The sequence below is a fragment of the Drosophila kikkawai genome, chromosome 2L (genome assembly GCF_030179895.1).
Source record: "Drosophila kikkawai strain 14028-0561.14 chromosome 2L, DkikHiC1v2, whole genome shotgun sequence".
Lineage (NCBI taxonomy): Eukaryota > Metazoa > Arthropoda > Insecta > Diptera > Drosophilidae > Drosophila > Drosophila kikkawai.
The window spans coordinates 5,129,254-5,151,264 of record NC_091728.1 but is presented as its reverse complement, the minus strand read 5'-3'; the positions used below and the strand labels follow the sequence as shown (position 1 = coordinate 5,151,264).

The 22,011-nt window shown below is 41.6% G+C and overlaps 1 protein-coding gene across 1 annotated transcript; it reads right to left on the bottom strand.

Moving 5' to 3' along the window:
• Positions 1 to 1,921: 1,921 nt before the first annotated feature.
• On the bottom strand, positions 1,922 to 20,401 carry sens-2 (senseless-2). The gene is made up of 5 exons (XM_017168585.3): positions 19,301 to 20,401; positions 9,953 to 10,736; positions 9,269 to 9,664; positions 8,572 to 8,753; positions 1,922 to 3,047 (listed from the first exon to the last, which is right to left on the bottom strand). The coding sequence occupies exons 1-5, from the start codon at positions 19,779 to 19,781 to the stop codon at positions 2,677 to 2,679; spliced, it is 2,214 nt and encodes a 737-aa protein (XP_017024074.1). The 5' UTR covers positions 19,782 to 20,401; the 3' UTR covers positions 1,922 to 2,676.
• Positions 20,402 to 22,011: the final 1,610 nt, after the last annotated feature.

Sequence of the window (22,011 nt, the reverse complement as noted above, 5' to 3'; positions counted from 1 at the left end):
TCCCACCCATAAAGAACAATTACAATCCATTGTCTTATCCCATGCTCATCCACAGCGAGACAAAGGCCAGCAGAATCGGAGACGAATTACGAAAGGGGTGCAAACTGTTAAAAAGTCTTTAGTCATCGCCCCAAATGATTTCATGTCTCTCTGAGCTGTAATAATGGCGGCAATAAATTCGCATTAAGAACGCCTTGAGTAAACCCAATGGACCGCAGATGTTCCGGCGATGATCTTGTGGAATGACTTTGTATAACACAAACTTACCCAAGCTGATCCTGACGAAACCGCCTGGGATGCCCGCCCATCTTGGGCTGGTAGTACCTTCAGCTAATTGCGTTTAATTCGGTCAAAGAACCCGCATTTTGCTTTTTGTTTTACGCAATCATAAAATCGCCCTTTCAATCAATAATGTATAAAGATCTGCTCCGTCCTATATTATACCATATTCTTCGCCTCCACTCGCTCAACTCGTGCCCGTGGACGGAAGTTGCTGATTTTGTGACTTTTCCAGATCGTTTAAGATTGATTGATCAATGTTTTACGATCACCTACGACGCCTCCGGTCATCGACTCTCTGTGGGTCTTTTGATCTTTGTGCTTTGCTTTTGCTGTGAGCGGCACAAGCGTTTGTTCATTAAATCGCAGGATGTTATCGATCATTGCATAAATTAACAAATGACTGGACTCGGCTCCTCGAAATGTTCCCACACCGTCACAGTAACTATAAATATTTATAACCACAATGGAAGTTATGCCTTGCCATAATAGTAAAAAATGTAGTCATAAATGTTAGGCAGTAACTAGTAATTTTCTACAAATATATAGCTAATGGTGGGAAGTCCAAATGTAAATAAATAAACAAGAGTTTTCTATTTGAAGAATTAAAAGATGTTTTACTTTATTTTGTTTAAAGAATTCTTCGTTTTCTACGAAATTCCACATCATACAAGTACTCTACAAATAAATGTTTAGTAAAATAATCATTTATAAAACATATTTTGTAATTTCAATAACCTTTTTTTGCTTTCCATAACTTTCTTTTCCATTTCATTTCATTTTTCCTTACTATCATTTCGATGTTTGACATTCACGTAGCCGACCTTTTTATTTATCTTTCCAGAAACTGTCGTATGAAAATCGAGATGGAAAAGCAACTTTACCTTTTTATATATAAACACATACATTCATTGTATGTCTGCAAGGCAGACAGAGGTATTTTTTATTGATGAAATTGGTTTGGCTAAAGCTCTTCTCCATTTGCAAAGTAGACAATTTGCCGCTGTGCAAATTGCAGTCCTGGGAATAGACCAATTCTAGGAGGAGATGGCTGGGAGGGTATACATATGTTGCCAGCGTTCACCGTTTGCAATTTATATATATTTTTTATTGTCAAATTTTGCAGAGACACAGCTCCAAGATGAATATGGAAAACGGCGCCGCGTTGGAGTTGCACTGAGGTGTGTGTGTGTGGGGTGGGTGGCAGGTGGCGGGATGGATGACTTACCCTTGTCTCGAACGTGATATTTGATATCTGTGGCCGGACACTTTGGGGAATAGAAAACAAACTCACTCACATATGCCCCGCCTCGCCCACTCATGAGTTAATCATGCGAGTTTGAATATTCGTGTTTCTAATTCCGGTGAAGGTATGTTACATATGATTTTTTAATGCCTCCTTTTGGCTCTGTGTCGACGTTCAGGGTTATTGGCATGTCCTTCAGGCGATTGTTTGTTGTGTGAATTCGAAAAGGGGTAGTCAAACTTCTTATTGACATTTAGACATCTTATAAAACACTTACCAAATTCACCTGCACCTCTTATTTTCTTCCAATAATAATTTCCTCTCACATTTTTGCTTAATAAATTCAATTTATTTTGAAAACATAAAAATACTTAGGATATAGATTAATGTTTGTCTTCATAATTGTTATTATTAATATTACATACAATATTTTGTTGAACATTAAAATGAAAATATATATATGCGTGTATATATATATTTGTTTAGCTGTTTTTACATAAATATACATAATATGTATAAATAAGTTAAAAAATTTATTAATTAGACTAAATTCATTGGAATGATATAATATCAAAATAGTTTGCATAATACAGCGATTTTGTTAAAATTTCACAACTATCTAGAAGCGAAAACTTGGAACATTTTTGTATTTTTCTTGTTGGTTTTGCTTTTTGTTTTTTTTCTAGTTTGCAATTTGTTTTATATGTTTGATTCATTTTGTTTTACATTTTACAGAGTACGACACGCACGGTTTATATCGAGGGATCTTTTGATTTTCAAACTTTTCTGGCACTCGAACCACGGAAATACAGAGTCACATACATAAAGAAACAAAGTGGAATCTCGATTTGTTCTGGAATAGCTTTGGTATGTCCTAAGTTGAGAGTTCAGCGAGCTATATGGCAATTATATGTAAATTGTGATGAGAACTGGAGACTGACTATAGTGTGTTTGACTTGCATTATTTCGTATTTCTTTGGTATTTTATTTTTTTGGCAACATTGGAAATATTGTGTAACTGGGCTGGCTTAAAATTATTTAAATGGTTTTAATTTCTTCTGTTCTTTGGAATCGCTTCAAGCTACGGCGAATGCTTGACCATCTATTGCACATTGATTGCGGTTGGTTTGGATCTCGGACTGCTGCTCCTGTTATACCAGCAGCGACACCTTCTGACAGTTGAGGCCGCCGCCCATCTGGGGGGGTCCCCCGTTCGGAGGCGGTGCACCCTGATTCGCTGGGGACACTCCACCGCCGCCTGCTGCCGCCGCTGCTGCACTCAGCTCGGCAGAGGCCGCCGCTGCTGCCGCCGCCGACATAAAGTCCACCTTGCCCAGGTGAACGCGCAGGTCCGTGTGCTGGGTCTCCTTGTGGCGCCGCAGGTCCACCTTGCGCTGGAAGGACTTGTGGCAGAGCTTGCAGGAGAAGGGCTTGTAGCCGGTGTGCTTGCGAGAGTGCGTTATCAGGTTGGAGCTCTGGCTGAAGGCCTTGCCGCACACCTGGCACTTGTGCGGTTTCTCACCTGCAACGATGGAAGGAGAAAGACATGTGTTAATTGAGTGGGATCAATAGATGGTCAACGGGAGACAGTAATGCTTATTCAGTTGGTGAAAGCTTTTCTAAAAATCAATTATATTCAATGTAAAAATAAAGAAAATAAAAATAAGAAAGCTTAAAACTAACTTGTTAACTAAATTTTAAAAAATATTATTATCATGTGTTCTTAGGATATCCCTTATTCTACAAACGCTTTTCTCCCAAGTTCGCCATTTTAACATTTTTGCTTTCAGGGCTCAACCGATTCCTCCCCCTCTTAAATACACACAGATGCAAAAGCCGAGTGTCTCCCATCTCAAGCGTCAACCCCAAAAAAAAAAATCGTATCGTTGCCAGACAGAAAAGCATTCCCCGCCCTGAATTTGGACCCCAAAGACTCCATGTAAGTCATCTCCGCAGACCACAGGCAGGAGGTTCATCCACCCCCAATTATTTCCCCCTCTCAGCGGCAATGGATGTCCTGGAAAAATGTACCCTTGCAGAGGATGCTTTTGTTATGTATTGTATTTGAGGTGATATTTAGAAGTATTAGTAGTAAATGTATCTGTAGCTGTTCTGTTAAATAAATATTATAAATTTAATAATGATTCTAATATGATTGACTGATCTTAAGGATCATATTATTAACCATATATATTATTCATAATAAATAAAACTCTCCTAAAAAAAATATAAAAAATGTAGTAGGTATCTACAAATGATATTTGTTAAATACATTTATACGCACTATTAAAGTTTTCCCCTTTACAAGGGTATCAACTCGTCGGTTTGCCCAAGACATCTCAACATCGTTCGTTTAAATTTCAACTTTTTGGTTCATCTGCGTGATGTTCTGCGGTTGCTTTCGCACTTGAAGGCACAATTTTTCCTCGACTTGATAACATTTTTAAAGTAATTTTGTGGTGCTTTCCTTTTTTTTTACATAAGGTTTTCCCCCGGCTTGGGCTTTCTTTATACTTCATTTATTGTTCATTTTCATGCTGCTGAATTTTTCATTAGAGATTTGAGACGAAAACTGACGTTGAAATGAACGATTTTTCTGGCGCCAGAATTGCCATGAAAACTGTGCTTCTTGTAATGAAATCTCGGAAATTGAAGATGGAAATGAGGAGAACTTAAATTACATTTTAAAGTTTACAACAGACAGATGTTAAATTCCTTTAATTCCCTTTCAAAGTGAAATTGGATATCTATCAAAAGACTATTGCTTTAGTTTTAAATCCTTGTTAAGATCACATTTATAATTTCCTAGCAGTATAGCTTATATTTCCTAATTACTGCAAGTTTCTCTTCTCTTTATACAAAAACTTTGATTAAAACTTTTCCGGTGCTTATAATTCTAGCTGAACATATGCTTGTGTACATACATATATATTTTTTCTTATCTATAGCACTCGGTTGTGCCGAGATAGTGGCATAGACTTGTTGTTGGGTTACATTTTATGTACTACACACACACCTAAGAGTTACCCACAAACCAACACACACACACACACACACCGACAGAGATTGGGGGCGACGGCAACAAAATAACGACGATAACATGCTAACTTGAGAGGACCTGACTTCGGAGCTCCCTACCGAGAATCGGGAAAGTGTATATAAAATAAGCGCAGATAGGGGCTTATATAGAGGAGAGCCGTGGCAAGAGCGAGAGAGAGAGAGAGAGTGAGAGAAGTCAGGGAAACGAGACAGAAGACAGCTCCGTTGGTATATAATGGAATTGCAGCGACGTGATTGTGAAACATTCGACCGTAGGGATGTGCTCTGATTCAACTTTCAGCTCCCGCGGCATAAGGACGCCCTGCCTTTCCTTGGCAGTGCCAGTTGGGTTGAGTGGGTCGAGTGGGAGTGGGTCGAGCAACAGTAAAATTGAGTAGTCAGGCAGGCAGGCGGGAAGGCAGGAAGGCGTTAGAGTTGGCTCTCAGTTGGCCTCACCGAGCATGCCTGGATGCAGGATCTGAAGGACTCCTTTCCATGGCTCGGGGCACGTTCGTGCACTATCGGCACAAATAATGTCACGTAGTCGCAGAGATTATAGAGCAGCTTTTATTATTTATCACGGCCAAAACGACCCACGAACACTAACGAGACCAACAAAAAGAAGCAAAACAAAAGGGATGCAGAAAAAAAAGGAAAAGCATGATGGAAACTAGGAAAATCCCGTCGGCCGTCGGTTCGAGGCTACTGCCTTTCTGTATATGGAACTTATGTATCCCAGGGCCAGTGCTTTTTGCCCGCCTTTTCAGGGATTTTTTATTGCTGCACATTGTATACTGTTAAATCTTAGCTGCCTTCTGAATTGCTTTCCTTTTAGTCTTCTAATATTTTAAGCTTTAGTTTTTTTTCCCCGTTTTCCTCTTCTTTTGGATCTGCTTCCTAATTCAACACGTCCGCAACATATTTGGTGGCAGGGCAATTTGTGCTAAGCAGTGGGAATTAAATCACGCATACGCCCTGTAGAGCGACGGCAAAACGATTGATTTGAGAATCGATTTAATAGGGGGAAATCACTATATATTTAAAACTGTATTAAGAATTTACTATATATATATTACTAATGACAAATATTCGTTGTTTATGATATTGTAGTGATTTTAAATGCTTTTTAAATTATAGTAAAAAAATACAAATACAATAATTGTATTGTTGTTTATGATATTGTAGTGATTTTAAATGCTTTTTAAATTATAGTAAAAAAATACAAATACAATAATTGTATAACTAAAGGGTACTTTTAAACAAAATAAATAAAGTTTTGATTATTTATATTCTACGTTAAGTTTTTAAGCTATTTAAAACAAGAAAAAGATTTTCCTCAACAATTTAAAGTCCACCTTTTGTATTTAAATTATCGATTTGCGTTATCCCAAACACATTTTACGCCTCAGATTCACCTTTTGAATGGAAAACAAAAGTCATGAATAAATAAAATATCCCTAAAAATGTGTTTTTTTTCTCCCTTCTTTTTATAGCGCATAAATTTAAGGAAACGAAAATCTGAGGCCAGGAAATAAAAGCGAAACACAAAACCAGAAGAGGGAAATGCCAGCAAAGCACGGGCTAAGCATATAAAAACATTTGGTCGAAAAGTAAATACGAAAACGAAGAAAACCAAGAAGGAAACCGGAACGGAACGGAAAGGCGAAAAATTGTTTAAGAAAATCACATCAGATGAAAAGAGGAAAAATCTGCTGTCTGGGATGGAAACACGTCTCAGCACGGGGAAGAAACTTAAGGATAAGTCGTAAAGAAGGCAGCAGCAGCAAGAATTCAGCGGAGGAGAACGCCGGGCGGGGAAAACCAAAACACTCGGATGGTGAATCCTGAGATGTTCGGGGCCAGTTCCAGCATTGCCACATGTGCCTCTCCGCTATATAGCTATATATATACGAGAGGGAAGGGATAGAGATTTCCTCGAGGGGGGCGGCAGAGAGGGGGCACACGTCCTAAATCGAAGACGGCAAACGATAAAAATGTCTGGAATATTTCTCTGGCTCTCTCTCTTCTGCTGATTTCTCTTTCACTGATTTCACCAGACGCATCAGCGAGGAAGTCTGCTTATTAGGGGTTATTATCCTTGCCATTTGTAAACTGATTTCCAGCCCAGCAGGAATTTCGCTTTTTATGCTTAATGATCCAGTGTGCGTATATATGCGAATGAAATCTGATGAATCAATATAGAAGCGATTACAGCGAATAAATTTGAATGTAATGATGGCAGGACAAAGGAATGAGTTCCTTTTGCAATAAGAAGCCACATGGAATATAAAGTTTGAGGTTTACAAGGTTTGGATACAAATATAAATCAAAGAAACTAAGAGTCTTTAGTGAATGATATAGTAATTTATAAATTTCAGCTTTTATTAAATAACTTAATATATTTAATAAAATACAAAATAAATGAATCTATTATTAAATAAACGATTTTTGTAGTTTTAAAGAAAACAGAGAGGAACAAACTTGATTAAATAAATGTGGTACAAGTACTCATGTTATATTTTTAAAGATTTTCTTTAATATATTTATGCTGAATAATTTAATTAAATTTAATTTCTTTTTTAAAGCTTTATTTTGTGTCCTTCAAAGAAGATAAAAATGTATCTAAGCAATGAATACTGTTTTTCATGTTTAAGTTTAAATGAATACTTAATTAATCATCTTCACAATTTTATAAATTCAAACAACAATATCTAAGCCTCTGTTTCAGTCAGAATAAATCGCATTTTAGATTCGAAATTTTCACATAGCCATCAAGAACCTGAAATCGATGCTAATGTGTCAGCCCCACCCAGCGACCTTCTCCCCATTTCGTCTCCGGCTCCCTTTTGCCACGTTTTCGCAATGGCGTTTCAGTTCCGTTCCGTTTTCGGCTTTCTAGGGGTGTGTATGCACATATACCAAGGCATGGCGTCAATGTGTGCGTCTCGTATTTGTTATTCGTGTGTGTGCGCGCGTATAAAACAGAAAATCAAAATCTCTTGACTAAATTTTTCATTGGTCGACTGTGATTTCTCTGTCTGCCTCTCTTTCTCTTGTTCTCTCTCTCACTCCCACGTGGCCACTAGCACTCTCTCGCACCCTATCCCAGTGTGTGTGTGTGTGTGTGTGCTGCAAGCAGACCTTCCAGTATATAGAATCTTTCAGATTCTTATCAGAAGCAGCAGGTTCAGCGCTCTGCCTCTCTCGCTCGAGTGCACAGCTCTCGTTCTCTCTGTCGCTCCGGTTCTCTGGCTCTCCCCAGTGATTTTTCGAGAGCAACTGGGTGCTCTTTCAGCTGTCGTCTGCTCCATTTTTTTGCACCCCACTCCGCCTGTCCACCCGCCTTTCCGCCGCCCACTCCCCCCTTCCGAGAGTCCGCTATATCTGGTTCTGCCGATGGCAAATGTAATTGCAACTGGCGACTGCGGCTTTCGGTGGTGGTTCTTGGTTTGGCGCTTTAATGGCGACGTTTTCAGCCCCCCCCAGCACTACCCCCTCTTACTACATTCATGCCTTGCCCCACAATCTGTCGTGTATTAATGGCAAAAATCTTTAAAGTTTTGCTTGGGGTCTCAGGTTTAGATTTTGGTTCGAATTCCCCGGAATGTCAGCATTGCGTTAGCCCTTGAATTTAATAAAAAGAAAAAATCAAAGTAAACTTAAATTCAAAGCGGAAATACTTTGATTTATAAAAATATTCATGAAATATATTTTAGAAATTAAACTTTAACTAAAGCTTAGAAATCTTTATCCCTGAATTTTATCTTTTGAAAAAAAATTGTGTATTTACTGATAAGCTAAAGCTAATGCCTAGCAAAATTGTCAAACAAACTAATTCAAAAAATATGCTATCTTATATTTATTTTTTTTATTTTGTTTGTTTTCGGGAGTAATATTTTGTAGCATTCTTTTTTATCAGATTTAAAATGATTTGAAATTCGCAAAGATTTCTTTCTGAATAGGTTTCACATGCGAAAAAAAACCACAAAAGGACTCAATCTGCTTACCTGTGTGGATGTAGGTGTGCTTCTTCATGTCGCTCTTTTGGTGGAACCGCTTGCCGCAATAGTTGCAGGGATAAGGCCGCGTGTCGCTGTGAATGAGCAGGTGCGTCGACAGCGTGCTGGAGCGCTTGAAGCGCTTTCCGCACTGCTTGCACTCGAACACCTTCTCTACGTTGTGCACCGCCCTGGAATTGGGATGGAGAATGGAGCGGGATTAGAGGAGTCACCGTAACGAGCGCTTTGCCGTAATTAAGGTCCGGCAATTTCCCTCGAGGGGGTAACGGAAGTGAACGTGTTTTAACTACAGCCACAAAGGCAAACATTTGGTCAGGCTGAAATCCAGCCATTTTGGCCAAATTAAGTAATGCAGAGTGTCCACTTCCGTCCCAGACAGGAACGCCACTCACATCACTCAGAGAAATAATGAGTTCATGGAAAATAGAACATTTTTAAAGCATTCAAAATGAGAACGGATAAAATGGACTTGCTTCAATATTGTTAAACAATTAGTTTGAAAAGTTATAAATAATTTCGAATCCACAACATAAAGTAACTAAAACCTTTGACTCTACTTATCAAATTGTATACAAAAGATCAAAAACCAAAGTACACTCAATTTTCTCCGAGTGCTGCCATGCATATCGTAGCCCCAACCCGGACACACCCACTCCCACCCCCCGAGGTGGCATTCTGGACATACCTGTGTTGGCTGAGGCTGACCTCGTGCCCAAAGGTCTTGTTGCAGAGCTCGCAGGCATAGGGCTTCTTGCCGTGGTGCGTCCGGCGGGAGTGGACCTCGAGGCCGTGCGGCGTGGAGAACATCTTCTCGCACTTCATGCACGAGTACAGGTCGCTGAATTGGTGCAGGCCCGGCCACTTGGCGGCCATGTGGTGGAAGTGGTGCAGGTGCGGCGAGTGCGGCAGTCCCAGGTGCCCACCATTGGGTGGCACACCCACTCCGACACCCACGCCGACGGCCGCCGCAGCTGCTGCCGCCGCCGCCGCTGCCGCTGTGGAGTTGTTCTGTCCGGCGGATTGCAGCGGCACCATTAGACTCCGCAGACGGAAGAGATTTTCCTGCGAGTCCGGATGATAGCTGGTGGGGAGGAAAATATACATTTAATTGAGGCGAGTTAATTAAGATGGGTCCCCGAGCTGCACAAGCTCTATTCTCTGTCTGTGTCTGTTGGAAAATGGGGAAAAGTCTGCACAACCCTAAGCTGGTAATGAAATTGTGTTAGTCATGTACTATAACCCTTGGACAACAAAAAAAAAAAAATAAATAAATGTAAGAGCTTATTAGGGGATTTTTTTTGTGGATTATTTTGAAATACCTTTTGTTTTAATTTATAAACTTTATTCATTAACTTAAACCTCAACTTACCCCGCTCCCAGGCCAGACTGCTGCTGCTGTTGTTGCTGCTGCTGCTGCTGTTGCTGCTGACCTTGGTGGAAGGCAACGGCGGCAAAGAAGGGCAGGGCAGGCGAGAAGAGAGGACGCTGGAACATGGCCGCGTCGTAGTTGGGCGGATAGCCCTGGCGCATAGCCTCCAGCGGATTAAAGGGCATGGGCAGGCCACCGGCGGCCATGTGACCCAGCGGCGGGCTGCGTGGGGTGCGTCTTTGAGGTGGCTCATCCCTTCGCAGCAACGCAGAAACGGAAAAGAGATCGGACTTCTTGGACCCGATACTCCTGGCGCCTCCATTGGCTGTTATAAGCAGCTCCGAGGCGGAAGCGGTGCTGGGTGAACTGATCCGCGGACTGCCCGGTGGCGAGTCCACCTCCAGCTCCACCGACGAGCTACTGGAATGCGAGCGGGAGCGCGAGTGGGAGCGGGAGCGTGATCGCGACCGAGAGTGAAGCGAACGATGCGAATGGTGGGACTCCGCGTCCTCCATGTCAATCTGCGAGGAGCAGCGACTCCGGGACCGCGAACGGGAGCGGGATCGCGACTGTCGCCTCAACTTTTCGCTGGCACTGATGAAGGCCGGTTTGGATCGTGGCTGCTGGAGTTGCTGGTGCTGTTGGTGCTGCTGCATCTGGTTTTTGCTCAACATAGAGATGGAGTTGTTGTTGTCCTCCAGCGAAGTCAGCGGCTTTAGGCCAACAGCCGCTGTAAGGAGTTCAGTCTTGACCAGTCTGCTAATGCTAAATGCCAGGGCGGCATCTGAAAAATCAAGGAAAGTTACGAATTAATTAATTTATTTTGGTAATAAATTAAAAGAATTTATTTATATTCAAATTATAATTGAAGCTGGTTTATTCTAACACAATACTTTTCAGTGGATCCTGCGATCATTTAGTTAAATCAGAGCAACTGTATGCTACTTCATCAATCTTTCAGGAACAAAAATAATAATAAGGGATGGGAAATCCACCTGTACAGCCTCACACACCCAAATACTCATCGTATGTGTGCCAGTTGTCGGCGTATCGAATTTCAAATGTAATTATTTTCGTATTCAATCGCCTAATCCACCTTACATGACCATTAATTCACCCTAATCAGTGAATCCTTCCCCTCTTGTGAGCCGTTTTCCGCATTTGACATCAACGCGTCATCATCCGGCATCGTCACCCCGAAATCTTTGGCCAGCGATGACGGCCACGGACACAGATACAAATCCGTGTACGGAAACGGCGCCGGCGCTCAGGGTTGACGCGGCACGCCCCTGAACAGGAGCAAGCCACCCGACAAAAATGTCGGTTTCGAGGACTAAGGATTATTTGAATTGTTTTATTTTTTATTTCTGAGAAATAACTGAGGTAAGTTTGGTCAATAAACTTTGAGATATAAAAAATTTCTAGTTTGTTTGTTTAAAAGTACAATTTTTTGTTAAATATCTTGAATTTGTAATAATTAAATTAAAGAATAAGCTTTGTTTTCCTGTTGAAAATCCCAACAAATAATTAAAGCCATTCAAGCTAATAATTATAAAGAAAATCTGGCTTGAATCCTGCTGAAAGCTGACACATTTGTGGGGTGCACACAGCCTAAAATACACATCCTCGAAGTCTATTGCCTGTCGAAATGAAATAATAATAATGTGCGTTTAAATAGAACATCTGTTCGGTCCACACTCGGCTAAATGGAGCATGACAAACCAGAAAACACACAGCCGAAATGGAAGACCCGGGGGGAAGGGGACTCCGGCATGAAACTCCGGCGACATCCCGACATCCCGCGTGTGCAAATTGACGCAGGCGCATTGGCGGGGGAAGAAAAAAAGAAAAAGGAAAATGGCAGGGCAGGGGCGCTGCTCGCGGGAAAGGGGTACGAGTGTACGCAGGCAAGTGAAAACCGCGACGGGGCCCGAGGCGAATCGAATGAATGAATCCGCATCGCAACAAAAGAATAACAATTTGACAACATTCTAATTCGCTACGCAGATAAAAGTAACTGCCACGGCAGCCAGAGGATGTGCCGAGATCGGGGGGTAAAATACAGGGGCGGGACTTTGATTCCGGGCCATAGTCGCCCGTAGTCCGTAGTCCGGATTCAGTGAGGCGGCAAAACGCAAAGCCAAGCAAATATAAACAAAGCCCACGCACTAAACGCAGCCAGGAAAATGAGCAGAGCCCGAGTATCCAGCGGATACACAGATACAAGCGGAGGGTGCATGGATGGATGATCGTTTGCTCGTTTGCTTTTTCCTGCCATAGTGTCAAGTGTTTTTATTGCCCTTCTGCCTCTGTTCTTGTTCGCTCTAAGCTCTTTGGATTTTTGGTTTTTGATTCTAAGTGCTTTTCAATGTGGAAATTTGCCACAAAGAACGTTTCATTGGGATGGTTGATTTTTAAGTGATTCTCATTTTTAAAGGTGAACTTTCAATTACTTTTTGTTATTCTCTGGATTAGTTTATCTTGTTTTTGTGATTAGAAAACAAAAGGACTTTTAAGAATACATCTTTTTACTTTCTTAGAAAAGTATACTCTTTATAAAAAATATTACAAATTATAAAAGATGTATGTCATTTTTGAATTAAGAAGGCAAAACCGAATAGCAAATACATATTTAGTTCTAAAAGCCTTTTGTATTTCTGTTTATACGTATTTTGAGTTCAATACGTTAAAAAATAAAATAAATACACCACTAACACTCCACTTTTTATCTAAAATTAAATTATTTCCTATTATAGAGGCCTCGTTTCAGACAACCTTCATTCCCCGCTTTTCACATAAAACTAAATTTTAATCATTGACATTACGACAAATGTTGATTTGCCCCGTCAACCCAACCCGGGGCCCAACCCTTCCATTCTAATTATGCACACAATCGTCCCGGGAGGATTTCCACTTCGCCGCCGAGACCAGTCAAAACAGAATTCGAATCGAATGGAGTACGGGCATAAGGGCACACAGAACAAGGGGGCTTTGGCAGCAACCCACACAATATGAGAGAAATAAAATTGGAAACGTTTAACGTTCGGCGTCAGCCAGTGGGCCAAGAGCAACCCCAAGGACCAGGAGGAAAGCCAGGAGCCTGAGCATAAGCAGGGCAAGTGGCTCTTGGTGGCGCACGTAGAGCGACTTGTTTAAACGATAATAATGAGCTTAAGCATGTGCCCAATGTCGCTTCGGGGTGGCGATTCCTCCGGAAGCTGGAGGCTGGCAAAGTAGCACCAACGAACGACCCCTCAACGGCCGGGGCAGCAAAGTCATAAATTTGTGCACATTAGACATAGCCGTCGTCCGACCCGCACACCCCCCGAATAAGACCCAACCCTCCTATGGGCTCGACGCTCATCTGTTTTTATCCGCCCGGGAGCAATATTCACGCACTCCACGCACTTGTTCACATAAAAAGGAGAAGGTAAAATAATTATTCGACACTGCATGGTAATTGAAATCATTGTTATCCCTGCCCTGCTCTGCCCCTGTTTTGTGTCCTGCCGCCCACGCCATCTCATTGTCAGGCTTATGCCAGGATTATTATTGTTTTGGGGCGATTTGCAGCCATTACAATTTGGTTTGGGTTAACGATTTGCCGGGGCGCGATTCTAGCAGGAGGTGTTAATTTCCGGAATTTTATTTATAATTATTTGTGGGTGCCTTGCGATATTCCTGAGAAGTTATTATAGAAATTGTTTTAAAAATATTTTGAGCAATGTTGAGAAAAAAAACGGTATTTGTACTTTAAGAAGTCGATGTTTTTTTTCAATAAGAAATTGTTACCTAATCGGAGTTCTTTTAATTGAAATATGTGTAGATTATCTCCTTATTTTTGATCAGACACATAATTGAGATGTCTTAACTTATGCAAATCACCCATCCGCCATGACATCATCAGAAAATATTTAAAGTGAGTCGGAATCTAAGTAATAGAGACCTTTGCAACCTTTCTGTATGTTTCGGAATCTTAAAATGTAATACTAATTTCTCGGGTAATTTATAACATCTCTATGCGTTGCAAAATCAGTAAGTCGAGTGTCGAAGTGGGTGCAAAGTGTGTTCGAGTATTTCGCAGGTATCGACTCGATTAAATCGGGAGGGGGAGTGAGTACCGGGCAACAGTAGTCGGGGGCCGGGACCGGTCGTAATATTATAAAAACAAATTCCGCTTTCGGCAAATATGAAAGTGGAAATGGCAAAAAAATAAAAACAGCACAGTATAAATAATAAAGAGCCTGGCGATATGGCCAGAAGAGGGCCATAAACTGCGAACGGTTAGATAGATTAGGCCATGATTTGGTCTGTTGGTATGCCAGCGAATGTGTGTGCATGATTTACGGATTCGTTGAGATTTCGATTTCAACTTGGGTTCGGATTTCGACTTGGATTCGATTTGGATTTGGATTCGGATTGCGATTGGGATCGGATTTCGATTGGATCGATAGCGTATCAGTTGGTGGAGGGAGGGAGCAGAGCTCTTTAGCCCGCATAAGCTCAACTCGTTGAGTGGCATTAGATGGGGATTGCGTATCCAAACACTCGACTCCTGGCGGCCACACAGCCATCAGGCATCAGGCATCTGCTATCGGCTATCAGCTGACAACGGCCGTCGGCTTTTGGTCTTTGAAGCGTCTCGCGGATGTCGCCAATTGCAATTACATTATTTACCCTTACACTGCAAATCAATCAGGTCTAAGCCCTGCAGAAATTCAACGTCCTCTGTCCCAGCCCCGGCTACACTTCCCCCTCTCTGCACACCCGTTGCACCCTTTTCCCAGCTGCTTATCGGCGGGGCAATAAATCAGAAGGCTATCTAAACTTTAGACTACAGCTTTTACCTTTTTCCTTTCGCTGATAAATGACATTTAATTGGTGGTTCAATGAGCCGACTGTTTTCACTTATTTGAGTACTTCGATTACCAAATTTCTGTAATTGTGGCAGTAAAATAATGGGAAATATTAGGGAAAAGTTTGGGGTAGCGGTCTAAAAATGTAAATCTAAATATAGACCCGAGTTAGTTTGACTTTTGGGTTCAAAGGTATATACTATTTGGTCATATGTGTGTATTGTGGATGACTACCATTGTTCGCTGATATCCGGAGTATCGAAGGTGCAGACTGCGAGTCGGTTTTATGACTGTTATAGCTGATATCTACTCTGGTAGCTTTTATGGCTGTACAAATTCGATATCGAAAATCGCAGTTTCTCATACTATCAGCAACGGGAATCGATCGGGGCACTTCTAATTTCAATATTCAAACAACGAACGTGACAAATGCCAATGCCAAACTGGGAAAGGGTTCTGTTCTCCTTTTTTCCCCTAAAATTGATTTTTCTTTGCCAAACATTCGAGCGATGATAAACCGGACTGGACTCGAAATCGAGGGCATAAATAACAACACAAATGGGTAGGAATTGTGTGGAACAGCGCCGCAGTTGAGCTGCACTTTCTTAATGTTGCACGAACTATGGTATGTATGTCTGCGGTTGCGTTGGCCTTTGTTTACTTATCGGTCGGTCGCTCGCTTACTTTACGATGCATTTACTCTTTCGATTTTACAACTGGCCACAGAGGATATTGACATGTTTAGATGTCGTTATGTATTTACCTCGCATCGTAAATCATAACGCGTGTGCGGTGTGTGTGCGCAGCCAACTATCTATCGCTCTCTTTCTGGGTTTTGTATCTGGCAGATACACGGGCTGTGGATGTGGCTTTACTTCCACTTTATTTGGCTGACTGTCTCTGTCTGCCCTGGATATCTTTACAATGCCCAATTTTCGTCTACTTGTGAGAAGTTGAAGAATATATGGCAGGCGACGAGTTGCCAATGATTACGACGTGTGTCGTAAATATTTCATAAATATTGCTCTGATTTTCGTTGCGACAATTTGTTATTTATCAACAGTGTACTTTGTGATCGCTCTCATGATACACATAGCATTGAATTCTGAATACTCTGTAAAAGGATTTTAATATGTTTATATAATGGCTTGGGAAATCTTATAACCATCAAGCTATAGTTTCTAGTCTAGGATTAAAAAGAGCAAACTAACATATAACATGCTATGGAATTCATTGTTTAAGAACATAGTTGCATACATTTATTTAATATTTTTTCAACAAGACTCTTAAACAATGTATTAACCCTTCCCCACCTCTGTTAACTTCCTACTATCCATTACTCACTCTTCTAGCTCAACTATCTAATTTACAACACCCTGGGATCCAATCAGTTCCAAGTTTCGCTATAACTCTTTCTGATAAGACAAATTCTTGACTAAACGTCGTCATACTTGTTTGTCGACCGTTAATTTATTCGATAGGATATTTCGATTGCCTTTTTAATTGATTCGAATCGCTGTTCAATTGTTTGGTGTGATTGAAAACGGCTCAACAACTTTATTATTGAATTTATATAGATGAATTCGGTGAGCCATATATAAAAATATAAAGGCACCTCCACAGCACGATAGGTGTTGCACGTAAATCATGAAGATAATTTATGGGCCGAATGTCGATTTCAGATGTCCAAGGCACCGTTCTGATTTTCGGGCTGATATCACACGAAAAGTATGTCTCCGAATCTGTTTCGCTCTGGGAATGAATCAATGCTGGCCGGAGGTCTTGGCTCAAGTAACTTGTGTGCGGGAGGCCAGTTAACCCATGAACCCCTTCGGACTATTAGTCGGCTTTTAGTCTGGGTCCGGCCAATTTCTACAAATTAACTTAATTCGTGACTCACGGCGGTGACGACTGGCATGGTGTCAAAGTTCTTTTCTCTTTGCTCGAATCGCCAGCGAACATTATTAATTGAGTCATACGACGCAGTGGCGTTTGACAGAAATTAAGATCATCCATTGATGGGTGTGGGTGGTGGGTGGTGGGTGTGGGCGGCTAATGGGAAATCGAGACTAAATTTCCGACTGACCTTTCGGAGCAAGGTTGCGACTTAATGGGTACGAAGATGAGTTTGTTTGGGCTGGCCTCAAAAACTGTATTAACTGTTTTATTTCAGCATAAGTCCTCATAATTTATTTCTACATTTTTAAAGTTTGTTTGCTAAAATGAACTACAATTTTGTATTACAGATGTATCCAATTTTAAAGTTTCTTAATTGTTGATTTTCTTTTTAAAAAAAGCAATCAAGTTAAAGCCCTAGAGATTTCCGCTATACATGCGAGTGTCCCAACAAAGATTCCCGGCTCCATCAGTTGGAGCAGGGGCCAATCAGTCACCGGAGAGACCCACGGAGTTCAGCCAATATATTGTCCCACCGAAAACCGAAAAAAATATTCCAACAAACAAAGCGAAATTCATTTTCGCCACAACGGAACGGAGGAACAGCGGTGGGGAAATAGGGGAAAAGCTGGGAAAAGCGCTTGTCGCGGCAAACGGAATTGAAAATTCAGTGTGCGAATGTATCCTGGATGTGTGTTTTTCCGCATATCCATGTCTGTGCTGGAAGCGGCGGAGAGCTAAAAACATATCCGTTGGATACATGTAATGCCGGTAAATGAAATCCGCTTGTCGCTGCCTGGACGCCACAGTGTGTGAATGTGTGTTTGCGTGTGTTTGAGTGTGGAAAAAGCGGTGAAAAAGGGAGGAGAGAGAAGGAAAAAAGGCAAACTCACACACAAGCTCTAGTCACAGCTGCCAATTCGGCTAGTTACTAGCTAATATCAGATTTTATTTTAAGTCTAAACCTTGATTTGTATTCAGTTTTTTATGAGTTTGCATCTTAAATGTCTTGAAAAATACATTTAAAAACATTTAAGTTGATAATTGCATTTTACTGAAGTGAAAATAGGAAACAAATGAATATTTAGTAAAATAACTAATATGAATTGCATAATATTTATAGTTTCTTTTTGTTTTCTTTCAATATTTTGATAAGAAGGATGTTATAAAATATATATTATACTCTATTATGAAATGTAAAATATAAGGCTGGCTCTAATTCAAATTAAAAGGATTATGAATATATATTATAACCAATTCTAAAAAAAAAACATTTTATAAAAATTACTTAAAACCGTTTGACTGCAAGCAAAAACACTTTATTGGAATAAAACGAGATAAAAAAAGGTGTGAGGCTCAAAAATGGGCATCCCTGATGGCAGACTCCAAACACACAGACTCATGCACACAGTGGGGCTCTCATTCATTCATTCACTGGTCATATTTGAAATTCAACAGCGATGGCGATGACAACGGCGTCTGCACACAGTTGTCCATCCAGCCATGTGTGTATCTGGACTGGACTGGCGCGGAGTGGACTGTGTATCTACAAGTTTGACGGTACGTAGCCCCGTATCCGTATCTGTGTATCTGTGGTTCGGCTATGGATTTTTCAATCCCCGATATCCATTTTGTCCGCCCCGTGTCCGCACCGAAGATTTGCACATTAAGCGCCGCACTCACACACAATCATATATACACACACACACTCTCAAACGGAATAATGAATATTCGCTCCTGCTCCCCGCCACAATTTTTGTTTTCCACGCTTTCACCGAATGGAACTTGGGCTTTTTTCCAATTAAACTGACACCGTGCAGCCTTTTGGGCTCCCACTTGGACATGGCCACTGCTGGTCATATTTTAAAATCGCACATTATTCAAATAGATTTTTTAAAAATTCCTGTTTTTTCTCCTCCTGACACGCGGCCACCTCTTTGGGGGATTTGTCGCAGCCTGTTTCGAATCCGTGTTTCATGGTTTCCCTGAGTTTTTTATTGAAATTTTTTTTAATGAACTCGGCGAGTATTAAATCTGACAAGGCGAGTTGACGGATGGCAATCTATGCTAAGGGGTTTTACTAAATGTTGATAGTGCAACTTTTTTGGAATATATCATCAATATTTTCTTATATTGTATTCTATAGATACAATATATTCTATTTTTGACTTATCACAAATCAGAAATACGCTGTTAACTTATATTATTATCCCAGAATCTTTTAGTGTTAACCAGAATCATACGCATATTTGGAGTTTACGTAAATGTTTGTTTAAATATTTAATATAGATAATCTGTTTGCAAATATATCCTTAAACATAAAATAGCTAGAGGACTGCACTTTGAAAAGTATAAAAGTTTGGAAAATTATATTGTTTAAATTTTTGCCACAAGTTTGCTTTCTTTTTATTTCACATGCCCAAATCCAGAATCAAATAAAAAGAAATCAAAAATCGTTTCTACAATTAATAAAACAAAAAATATATTTCCCTAATTGTGATTAAATTGATTAAAATAAAATAACTAATTCAATTGTGTTATAAAACATTTTGATTCTTAAAAATTATCCTTTGCAAAATCAAAAATGAAAACTTACCGTCGGAGTTGCGCTTCTTGGGCGTTACCGCTTTGAATGCGGAGATGGGCGCGTATTCGTGCGGCGATGTGGAGGCCGTCGGCATCGGTGGCTGCGGCGGATTCTGGGCCGCCTGGTGCTGCTGATGTTGCTGGTGGTGACCCAGGGCCGCGTCCGCAGAGATTTGGATGCGCTGCTGGAGGAGTTGCGTGGGCGAGGGTATCGTGGCCATGGCCGTCAGGGCGCTGAGATCGCGCACCTGCAGCGAGGCGGAAGTAGACGCGGAAGCGGCACCGGTACCGGAACCAGACGAGGCGGAATTGGAGGCCGTGGAGGACTGTTGCTGCTGGCTGGCGAGGAAGGGTCCGGGAAAGTCGGCCGCTATGGCCGGCTTGAAGTTGCCCAAGCTGTAGTCGAGCGGCAGGTGGTGTTGGTGGGCGGGCGGCGCAGCGGGATGCAGCAGATGCTGGCCGGAAGCGGCTTGCATTTTGGCTACGTCCATTTCGGCACTGAATTGGTTTATGCTTTTTGATTTTAATATATAAGTATTTTTTTTTTTAACTTAAGCTGCGTTCAGCTGGTATATGTTCTTTTTTAGCACTGCAACCGAATAGTGTTTTCGCGACGGCATGCGACTGCGGTTACGGTGGCGTATACGAAACGGGTTCCGGTGGTTACGGTGGCGTATACGCAACGGGTTCCGTTCCGGAAGGAAGCGTTCACAGATTTAGAGCTCTGCTGCTGCGTGTGCTGCTGCTGCTACTGCTGTTGCGAGTGCTGCTGCTTTGCGCATTACTGCTGGCTTCGGCGTCATCGAGCGGACTGAAACCGTAAAACCTAATCACGGATCCGTGGAACGCTGACGCCGGCGCCCGGCCGAGAGTGAATCTCTGCCGCCGAGCTTGGAAACCTCTGCTCTGTCTCTGCTGCTGCGAGTGCTGCTGCTGTTGCTGCTGCTGCTGCACTTGACTTACGCAGAACTCTCGATACTCGTCTGTTGTGCCAAGTGTTGCGATTTTCGCCTAGATTTGGCAGCGACAGCGACGCCGGCAGCGGAGCTGGCGAGAAGAGCGGAGAGTGGAACACCTCTCGTTGCTTTTTGTCCCGTTCGAAATCGGAGTGCTCCGACTTTACCGTTGCCAGCGAGCGTCTGAAAGCGACTGACGACGAGCGCGAGCTAGCGGCGTTCCGCTCAGCGGAAGTGCTCAACCACCACCGCCGTGCCGGAGAGTGCGAGTGCAAGCGGGACAACATGTGCTTCCAATTGGAATCGCAGCGACCAAGTGGAATTGGAACACTCACCACCATGGCTGCATGCGCCATCCCGCTCTCGTGGCCACGCCCCATCCAGCTTGTCGCGGGTAATCTGCGTTTTTTGGTAGCTTGTTGTTGGTATTTTTAGTGCGCGGTATTGATTCGTTCAAATCAATGCGTCCGCCGCACGAACAATGGGGTGGCAGGTGGAAGCGGGAGGTGGGAGGCGGCCGGTGGTGGGGGTGGTGCGTGTGCTGGGCGCGTGTTTGCCGGCCTTTGGTTTAACTGTGCCGCTCTGGTGGGCGGGCTTAGCTCTGACTATTTCTGGCTGGCCTAGCTTAGCCGCCATCGATTTGGTAATCGGCATTGTCAGTGGCACTTGAGGTGCCCTCGCCGTTTAATTTCGAGTGCTGCCTCGTCAGCTGTCAAGGTGCTTGAGTGGCCACCACCACCAGCACCAGCAGAACCCTCGCTTGTTGGCTCAGCTCCCCAATGGCTTCTACCATTTGACACTTGCGATTGGTTTTCTAGACTTAACTTCAAATGATTTAAGTGATTTCCATGAAGCTCAGCTTAAGTGTTGCCTACTTACACCCTTGCGATACTGCAATACCATAATCTTTTGAAATTTATAATATTTTTATTATAAACTTTACTTATGTTACTGGATTTTAAAACAGTTTCAGTTGATCTTGTAAGTCAACGTATAAAATTGTAGTATTTTTATTAATGAACTGAGGATGATAACTTGCACAAGTCTTGGAAGGTTTTTCTATAGACCCGTTTTAATCTTCAAACAATACGAATTCTTTTTGTAATTATTAACAACAATGAGTTTTGATATTGATATAGCATTTTTAAAAGTTTAACTAGTAGGGCACCCGAACTTTTTGGCGTAAAGAAAGCTGTGAAGAAGGAGGAAGAGGCTGCAGAGAAGGCATCCTACCAACTTATGTATATACCGTACCATATTACTGCTAAAATTCTTAATTTCATTTCAAGGTTTCTTACTTATCGTGACAGAAAGCTTACTTTACTCCTCCTTCTTTACCATTTCCTGTGACAGTTTGTTGTCTAGTTATTTACACCAATTGTCGATGTTTTTCTTGTTTTTGTCAACCAGTTTCTCTGAAATAATTGTTATCCCTTAATATTATTTATACAGAAGCAAAGCGAAAATATTAGATTGAAGGTTAGTACACTTTAAACAAAAATTAAACTAAATTAAAATCGAATCGTACCTGTTTGTAAACTTAACTATGGTATAAAAAGACATATATTTTCTCTGGAAAATACAGGAAAGGCTTACTAGGCTTCAGATAACTTAGGTTCGGTTAGGACAAAGTAATAGAAGAAACACCTAAATAATTTTTAGGTTAATCTTAAAGTCATTTAGAAACAAGACAGGAAACTAACATCGGAAAGCCGAAATTTGTATACCCTTGCAGCTTGCCTCAGGATCAGGGCATCGAATCAAA